Source organism: Suncus etruscus, chromosome 12 (assembly GCF_024139225.1).
Source record: "Suncus etruscus isolate mSunEtr1 chromosome 12, mSunEtr1.pri.cur, whole genome shotgun sequence".
NCBI lineage: Eukaryota > Metazoa > Chordata > Mammalia > Eulipotyphla > Soricidae > Suncus > Suncus etruscus.
In genome coordinates this window covers 73,643,633-73,653,018 of record NC_064859.1, presented here as the reverse complement: position 1 = coordinate 73,653,018, position 9,386 = coordinate 73,643,633, and the positions used below count along the sequence as shown (strand labels likewise).

Sequence of the window (9,386 nt, the reverse complement as noted above, 5' to 3'; positions counted from 1 at the left end):
CAACTAAAATGTCCACTAAATTCAATTCGTCTATGTTAAACGTCTTTTCCTAGTGACCTAAGTGTCATAGCCAGGAAATCATTGTCAAATTTATTGTCATAGAGTGCAAGTCATGTTTTCTAAGAATTTTATAGTTGTAGATTTTTATGATTAAAGCTTTAATGCACTTTGAGTCAAAACTTTTATGGCATGATGAATTAAGGCACAACTTCATCTTTCGGAGGGGATGGAGAAAGGAGCCATACTTTGTGCTGCCATTTAATCTTCAAAAGGGTTGTTTTCTCCCCTATGACACTTGCTGAAGGCATTTACTGATGGCTCCTCCAGCTTTCTTTCTTTTTTAATTATTTTTATTATAAAATATTTATTTAAGCACCATCATTACAAGTATGATTGTAGTTGGCTTTCAGTCATAAACAGAACACACACACCCCCTTCATCAGTGCAAAGTCGGTGGTGGGAATATTGCCCTCCAGCTTTCAAATTCTGCAGCTTTCCAAAGTCCTGGGATGTCAGGAACGCTGCCCGCCAGCCGCCATCCTCACAGCAGCCAGCAGGTGGCGCGCGGCCTCCACCGGCAGGACCATCGCAGAGGTTCGGGCGCAGAGAAAAGTCCTGCCCCTCAAAAAAAGTCTTTGCGGGAAAATTTCGCGCTTCCAACGGGGCCGTGACTCTGCAGCTGCTCCGGGGTCGGATCCGAACGTCGCCATCGGAGCCGTGCAAGGTCTGACCACCCGCCAAGTCTGAAGCCTGAAGCCCTTGCTGAAGATGGGGAGAGGACAGACGCACCCCCAAAATGCCTCCTAGGTAGCAGCAGTTGCTTTCTGCACCCACGGGGGACAGAGAACTGTCTGAGCGCTTCCTCCCTGCCCAGTGCTTGCAGGGCGCTAGGACGAGCTGGTGACAGGTGGCCCTGAAGCCAGGTGACAGTTCTCCAAGGCGGGTTGGCCTCCGTTGGGCACCCCGCACCCCATTCTGGTGCAGTGGCCGGAGCCCACTTCTTGGGGGGTCCGGTTAACTGCAGAAAACGTAGAGGGTGCAGGGGGTGGTGTCAGGGCAAAGAACGCGCTCACCTAAGACGGGTGAGAAATGTCGGGGCGGGGTATGCGGTTCCGAAAGGCCCAGATTTCCTGCCCCTCCCCCCGCTCTGCACCCCAGAACCTTGGCGCAGTTGGGGGTACCCGGGGCGCCGCTCCACGCCCTGCCCCGGTGCTCAGCGGTGACAGATTCCGGGAAGCGCCTGCAGGGGCAGACTCCCCGGCGCCACCCACACACCTGCTGGGGCAGGGCCTGAGAACGTGGCCCCAGGTGAGACTGGGAGCGCACCAGCCCCCCCACTTCCTTCCGCTGCTCCAGCCACCTTCCCCTCTCACCTCCAGCCTCGATGCGCCGGGCAAGTGACTCCGGGATCCGCCCTGATCCAAATGCCCAAGGAGCTCACCAAGGATCAGATGCATTACACTTTCTCTAACAACGTAGGCATTTAGCAGCAGGGGCCAAAGGCACTGGCGGATTCCGACACTTAGGCACATTCTTACTTTCTTTCTCGGTGGTTTCAAAAGCTTTTCTCCTCTCCTTTCCCCTCCCCTCGGGACAGTCCAGGGGTGCAGTCAAGAGTGAAGGGCACCTGCCTTGCAAAGTGGGCCTGACTTAAGGCCTGTCTGTCCCCGCAGCTGGTGTGCTACAGGTGGAGAAGTACCTGCCCTGCCTGGCCCCAAGGGGCTTGGCCAACTCGGGAATTTTCAGCTTCAGTGACCCCCAGACAGTCACACAACGGGCTTCTGGCCCTTCTCCTGAAACTTCCACCAGGTTTAGACTCCAGGGAGCCTTTTTTCTTATAAGAAGCCGTTTCATTTACTCCAGAAGTTGTCTAACACTCTGACACCACATGCATGGAGATGGGACGATGAAACCTCTAAGACTCATGACTTTCAGCATTCCTTGAGTCCTGGTGGGTTCTGAGAAAATATGCCACCCCCTAAACTTTCCCCAAGTGCCACAGGGGGTAGTCCGTGACCCCCAAATGCTAGGACTGAGCCCACATTTTCTGCACGCCAAAGTTTTAGAAAACAGAGGGGGAGAAGAGCTTAGAATAAAACGGAAAGAAAAAAGAAAGATCTTAAAAACCAATCAATACTCAGATGTTGACTTCAGGCATATTTTTATTATAATTTTATACAGTCTACATAAATTTTGTTTTTATTTGGGTTCAATGATAACATGGCATTAAAAAAATCAAAGCACTGGGTCTCTGAAATAAAGCAGGCAATCACCATTCAATAAACACACTTGATTTATTTTTGTATAAAAGGGTTAAGTTTACAACCAAACTTTTATAAAAAGTTTAGCAGAAATAAGTACATCATTACACTTTGTACGCAGAAATAGACATCTCTGCCACTATACAAGAAAACTCTAAGGAAAGAGTTCACAAGGTTTCACTCAATATATATATATATTTATATATAAATATACACACAGTATTCAGTAGGCTTGTGTCAAAAAAGGTAATTTCTGACCAAGAGACTTCATTTAAGTAACTGAATACTGGATCCTTCTGGTATTCACGCTCCACCTTTGAAAAAAGGCAAAGTCTGCTTCAGTCTGGCAATTCCTTGTGACTAACGATTTCGCTCCCCATGGTGGGAATAGTATATAAAGAAAACCTTCCAACTGCAGAAAGGGCATTTAAAAGTCTTTTTTTCATAAATAGCTAATATCAGAGTCCAAGTCCAAACACCCTGGGGAAAGAATGATGACTCTTAGTTTTCCTTCCTTTTTTTTCTTAAAAGGTCCATTCGACTTGTATGTCTTGTGAAATGCTTGAAAAATAAGTTCAGCGCCTTAAAAGATGCTGGAGATCTGTTGTTGCTGTTGTTGTTAATGCAAAGAAAAGTCACAAGCACCTGTAAAAGATCAAGAGAAAAGGACATGTTTAGGAGATTGTAACCCATGGGCAGAAGTGGGCACTCTGGCGACAGGATGAAGCCCAGGTTTTTAACCAGACAAAGATTGAGTAAACCCTAGTGTCTAGATACACACAGACACACAAGTTGGGCAAATCCAGGTGTGCAGATGCCCCCCAAACACACAAATTAAACATTCAAACAGCAGAGAGACTGAGGATAAACTTCCCAAGACAATCTCCTACTTGGATCTCTGCGGCAGTGCTCACAAGCGCCAGTCTGCTTCTTATAACAATTATTTGATTGAAAACAGCCCTTTCAGTTAACAGATAGGGAAGTCCGGAATCCCACATCACAGGGGCTGAGGCACAGGGGAGCAATGCTGGGCTCGCTAAAATCCCACAGGGCTGGAGTTTTTAGGGAAGGAGGATCCCTCTGGAATTCGGAGCGATAAGATTAATTACACGGAGGTTAGTACCTCGTAGTACCAATGCCATTGGAGAGAGAGCAGCTAGACTATTACATGCGCACAGTAGTCCATCCTCATTCTCCTCCACTACCTTCAGAGTAAGTGACGGGTATCGGATAATTTTTTCAAGAGAAAAATGTTCTGTGATCTTGGGTAATCAAGAACTAGGAGCCCCTTTAGCACATGTCATAAATGGCTTACTATGCGTAATACAGGTACATATTTCTTTACTAAATCCAGCATTTGAGACAGACAACCCCCCCTTACACACACACACACACACACACACACACACACACACACACACACACACTGAACCAAACAGGCACTTACACACAAACTCCACAGGCACTTTACCAAAGGGAACACGAGCAAAAAACACTCACCCTTTACTCAGCCACAGAGCGCTTTGCTGTCATTGGACATTAACTCAGAAGGAAATTCAGAAGCCTGCAAGAAAAACAGGGATAAAAAGCAGGATGTTAGAAAATATTAAGTCAAAAGATTCTCTCTCTCTCTCTCTCTCTCTCTCTCTCTCTCTCTCTCTCTCTCTCTCTCTCTCTCTCTCTCTCTCTCTCTCTCTCTCAATTAAAGTAGTCATACAACAGCAAGTCCCATGAAGCACATTGGCATTACAAACTCAGGCTCCAGCGACCATGCATGAACATGTCAGAACTTCAACAAATGCATGCACCGCTCGACCTCCAGCCGATTTGCAAGAAAAGAAAAAGTTAATTCGCTCCTCTGTCAAAGTCACCAACTAGGACCGACCGTCTTGACAAAGGATCCATTGGCAGCCCAGGCGATCAAACGAACGGGGGACAATAAAAACAAAAAACGAACGGGGCAGGGCAGCCAAGCCAGTCCTACCTGCAAGGACAAGATGCTGATGTCCGTGTTGAGGGTGGTGAGCGGCGTCCGGGACGTCTGGCTCTGCCCGGGTCGCTGATGGTGCAGACTGACGATGCTAGGGTGCGAGTCGAGGGCGATCTGCAGGTCTAGGATGTAATCGATGACGTGCTGCAGGATTTCCATCTTGCTCACCTTCTTGTTCTGAGGGATGCTGGGCACCAGCTCCTTGAGCTTGGAGTAACAATCGTTCATATTGTACAGCAGGCTCATGGGGTCGTCCACCGGGGTTTTGCTCCGGGAGATGCCCAGGCTGTGATCCGAAAGACTATTTTTCCTAACGGACCTCACCGGACTGAAGGCTTTCATTCTGATCGCAGGGGAAGAAAGAGACGGGGGAAAAGAGCAAAAAAAAAAAAAAAAATAAGATGCTGCCCTTGAGCTCAGGCCGATCTGGACTCTAAATACAGTTGCAGTTGCTGTTGCAGTTGCTGTTACAGTGGCTGTTGCAGCTGCTGATGCTGCTGGATGCGCGCGCGCCTCTGGGTCCAGCTCAGAATGAAGCGGTGAGCTCGGCGGGGCGGCTTTTATCCTCCCTCGCCGGGGCCCTACGAGCTCGCCAGACTGCGTCCCCATTGGTGGAAAGTGACCTGTCCGTTAAGTCGAGCAGCCTCTCCTATTGGTGAGTACTGACTAGGGGGCGGGTGCTAAGGCCTTCCGCATTGGTAGCCAATCACAGCCGAGTAGGCGGGGCTTGCGCCAGCCCCAGCTGAGGTGGTAAATAGTGTACAGTGAGCGCCGGGCGGGAGGGGACCCCGGCGGGACTGGATGGAGAAGCCTGGGGGATGGAGGGGGGAGGGGCAGGGAAGAAATTTTGGGGGTGTGTGGGGTGTGGGAGAGAGGCGAGACCCCGGATATCTTAATGTGCATTTGAATTTTTGATTCCCCCTTGGGGAGGCCAAACCTCCCTAGGGTGTGACTTGCACACCTTAGAATTTGGAGTTCCCCCCCCCCCACAACTCAAATCACAGCTGCAGTGGGCAAGTTTTGCACAGCAGCAAGAACACCCGATTTTTTTTTTTTAACTAGGAGCTACAGAAGGTCATGGAGAAAGAAAGAAAAAAGCCTTTCGTTAGAAAGTGAGAACATGCCTAAGTTTGCCTGGAAAATTCACTCACGGTTGTGAGATCGGAGGAGGAAAAGCTATGGCAAATGCATGCATGCATCACACTCAGAGAGACACACAGAGACACACCACCTCCACTTTAGTGTGGGATCTTGCACCCTGGAGCGACGCTGCAAGAGGCATTGGGAATGCAATCAAAGGCGCCTTGACTGCAAGCCACGGTGCGGTGTCCTACCTGGTTTGTCCCTCCCGGATCTCTTAAGTTGCTCAGAGCAGCAAGCAGCAATCTTTCTGGGTTCCCCCACCCCTCTTTATTTTAGACCCGGGACAGAGTGCTTTTAATGATTTATTAATCGGAAATCATGAGGATAATTTGCATATCGAAACTTTATTTGCATGCCTTGCCCTTGAAAAGCTGCCGGTCTGTGTGTGCCCTGCGGCGTAGGTAGCAAAGTAATGTGATTATGTGCTAGTCGTAATTTCTGGCGTCACATTCCATCACCTACAGCATTATTTTTAAGTTTTACAGCTGGTAGGTGGCCTTAGTCATGGATGGACATCTTCATAACTAGTAAAGAAAAATAACTGTCATGCAGATTCGGGAGGGGGAGTGTTGGAATCATTTCAACACTAGTATCATTTCAGCTTCACATCCCCCCCCACCCCGTAAATCTTTTAAGAATCATCCTTACATTCTAAGTAAAAAAAATAAAATAAAATCTCCAGCTATTTACTAAAAGACCTTTCGGTTCATTCACTCCTCCTAGCTTCACTCCAGACCACAGTAAATTGTTTTCCTAATCATATTTCACTATAATCCAAGAAAGCAGAAAATCCCAGAAAACATAATGCTGTTTCTAAGTCTCTTGTTAAACTTTGTGCCTTTTTTTTTTTAAATCCTCACCACCTTTTCACTTAAGAAAGAGGAAGAGGGCAAAACCCAAAGTTCAATAATGGGGAAGCACTTTTTTTTTTATTTCTTTTTTGCTTCTTCAATTAATGATTAATTTCTCAGCTGGTGGCCTGCCCAGTCGGTGACTACGACTGCAACCAGGTGCCTGCCCCAGGGCTGGATTGCGATAAGGCTCAAGTCACTTTCAGGAAATTCAGCCACTTGAGATCCTGGGATGGAGGTGGAAGGTTTCCTGTCCCGGACAGAGATCTCTGGGCCACGCATGCCGCCTGCCTGTGACTTTATTCCGGACAGTGTTCCCTGAACAACTTCGGCTGATATGAAGTCTGGGAATGATTTCATACCACCCCCCCAGTCCCCCCACAGTTCGAGCCTTTTGATGTACTTGGTGTGCATGTGTTTCTGTCACATACGTGCCACAGTGGAACAGATTTTGTTTTGACACTATTTTGGTTCATGATGTTATACTTTGACTATTTTACAATAATAGCCAATGTAAACAAACATCTTTGGGATTCTCAGATTATTACTTGTGAGTCTTGGACATTGCAGTGCTGCGATACTGAAGCATTCCTAAGCTTTCTTTCTTTCTTTTTTTTTTTTTTTCTTCCCAAGGACACCGTATGTAACATCGCGCCAGTCTCATTATCCCACAGCCAGGCTCTGGACTGGATCATCACGAGTGTTGTGCAGAATCACTTTGCACACTTGCGGAGTTGATTAAGACGGTGCCTCCTCCCATGATCATGTCTGTCCCCTGATGTAGTCAAAATGGCTAAATATGGTGAAAGTTCTTCGGGTGTTTCTTTCTTTAGCTGCCATGTCAAGAGTCCAGCCTGCCTGCCTCATTGTGTAGAAGTCAGCCGGATTGGCAAGATATCCAGTTTGACATCCATTTAAAGAGCATTGCCAGGGATTGTAAGGCTGGATAAACTTAAAAAAACAAATTTTAAAGTGCAGTTGACTTGCTAGTTGGTCTACTACAGCAAAGCCCACTATGAGATTTAAATTTTTTCTTTGGGGGTATGGAGGGGGTGTATATGGAAGCTGGAGCATTTTCAGGGTGAATGACAAAAGATTTTATTTTTTTAATCTGTCCCTTGGAGGTCAATGGATTTTTTTGCATTTGAGGCCGCTAAAGTTCAAATGCCACCAGCTGCAAGAAAGGGCTAGCTTTCTGGGTGGGTGGTAGGAAGGTGTGAAAGGCTTCCGGGAGTGATGATGGGGTGACCAAGGTTGCCCACTCTTCTATCTCGCCCCCATCCCCAGTGTAAAAAAATAAAATAAAATAAAAGCAACTCCATGCTTGGCTGCTGCAAGTTCCAATGACCTGTTTCCAGGACTCCCTGTTTCGCTCAAGTCTCTCTCCATCCCACCAGGCCCGGCCAGCGCTCCGGGCCCCCCTCGCGGTAATGAGAAGCAGCTCCGGGCAGCGCCCGGCCAAAGCACAAATGCAATCCAATGCAATCCCCGCGTGATGCAACCGGCAGGGGGTGGAAGTGGGGGGCAGGAGGAGTGGGGGGCTCGTCTCAAGGTCCTCCTTTGCACATCTGGCGCAATTTGCCTTGCTTTTCCTCCCCCCGCGCCCCAGCCCGGTTTTGTTCTCACAGCTGTGTCCATTCCTCCCGTGACCCCTCGAGTGATCCCTGACAGGTGATGAATTGGCAGCGGCAGCGGCGGCGGCGGCGGCAGCGCGGGCCAGGCCGCGGCGGGGCCGGAGCCCGAGCCCCGGAGCAGACACTCTGGCGCCAGGCGCGTGACGCCGCCCATTCACGCCGCCCGGCAGCCTTGTCCTCGCGGCGCCGCTCAGGCGGCTGCCATGGCAACGGCGCCGTCACTCAGCGGCGCGCGGCCCAGCTGATCAATGCCTGCGAGGCCCGGCCGTTCCCGGGCTCGCCCCGGCCGCCGCTTGGGCCGCCCGGGCCTCGCGCGCACCTGCAGACGCTTGCAAACGCGTCTTAAGTTTCCAGCGATCTGGGGTGGGATGGGGTGGGGGTGCAAGAAGGAAGGAGGACCTAGGAGAAGAAAAGCCAAAAGGGGGATGCCGGGAGAAGAAGGGAGAGAGAAAAAGATAGAGGTGGGGAAAAAAAAAATAAATTCATTAAAAGCCCGGAGCAGAAGAAAGAAGCATGCAAAATGTAGCTTAAGAGGTTGTCAGTGCAACATGTTTTTGCTGTGCTTTATGTTTTATGAAGTTTGTTGGTTTGGTTGATTTCTTTTTATTTATTTATTTATTTATTTATTTATTTGCCACCGAGGCGCTCTGGGTGGGATTGGCGCGTGGCTCTAGGGCGCATTGGGGAGGTCCCTTGTCACCTTTAGCGGATCCTTGAGATAACTTTGCTAAGCGGATCCCTCCAAATAAAAGCCTTGGAGGAAAATCTGGCTCGGATCTCCACTGTACCCTGCCTTTCTCAGAACTCTTGGAAATCGTACTTAAAAAACAATAAAAGTCACTTTTCTTTTTCTTGTCCCAGAATGTCCCCCTTCTGGACTCCCAGCACATAGGCAAGGAGGGAGGAGGAGCGGCCGGTACTGCCTGGAAGCCTCTGCGCGCCCCAAAGTCGCATCGGGGCCCTCATTACCACTACAAAGCCGGGGAGACTGAGCTCTTTTTTTTTTTTTTTTTTTTTCTAAAGCTGCGATTTCAACTCTTCTTCTGGGGCCTGAGTTGGCCCCTTTGCCGCTGAAGCCTCCCCCCTGTTCCCGATTTTTAATCTCTAGGGAAAGTTCCTTTTTAAGAACTAGATGCCAACATTCCCGGACAGTTTGTGGGATTCGGATCCCTAGAGGGTGCCCATCTGCAGTTTCGAGTGTTAGCTGCAATTATTTATTGTCTGTCTTGGAGAGAGAGTTCCTGAACGTGGATGTCCTCTATTGGCCCTTTTTTTGGGGGGGGGGAACAGGGGTTTATTTTTTTTGGGGGGGTGCAACTGTTCCAAATCCTGTTATCTATCTGCTTCAGCTGAGCATGTGTGGTTTTCGAGGAAACAGCATCTGGATTACATAAGGATTCAAGTTTGTGCTTTTTTTTTGCTTTTGCTTTACTTTGTTTATTTAATACCTTGGCAAGAGGGAGCCCTCATTCTGAAACCAGATCACCGAATTTGGTTTTTTTTTTTT

The 9,386-nt window shown here is 48.7% G+C and overlaps 1 protein-coding gene and 1 long non-coding RNA gene across 2 annotated transcripts; both read right to left on the bottom strand.

Moving 5' to 3' along the window:
* Positions 1-2,144: 2,144 nt before the first annotated feature.
* On the bottom strand, positions 2,145-4,772 carry ID2 (inhibitor of DNA binding 2). The gene is made up of 3 exons (XM_049784541.1): positions 4,246-4,772; positions 3,762-3,825; positions 2,145-2,906 (listed from the first exon to the last, which is right to left on the bottom strand). The coding sequence occupies exons 1-2, from the start codon at positions 4,591-4,593 to the stop codon at positions 3,769-3,771; spliced, it is 405 nt and encodes a 134-aa protein (XP_049640498.1). The 5' UTR covers positions 4,594-4,772; the 3' UTR covers positions 2,145-2,906; positions 3,762-3,768.
* Positions 4,773-6,895: 2,123 nt separating this feature from the next.
* On the bottom strand, positions 6,896-7,981 carry LOC126024098 (uncharacterized). The gene is made up of 2 exons (XR_007500875.1): positions 7,872-7,981; positions 6,896-7,196 (listed from the first exon to the last, which is right to left on the bottom strand). It is a non-coding gene; the product is annotated as an uncharacterized LOC126024098 (long non-coding RNA).
* Between the last annotated feature and the right edge of the window lie 1,405 nt (positions 7,982-9,386).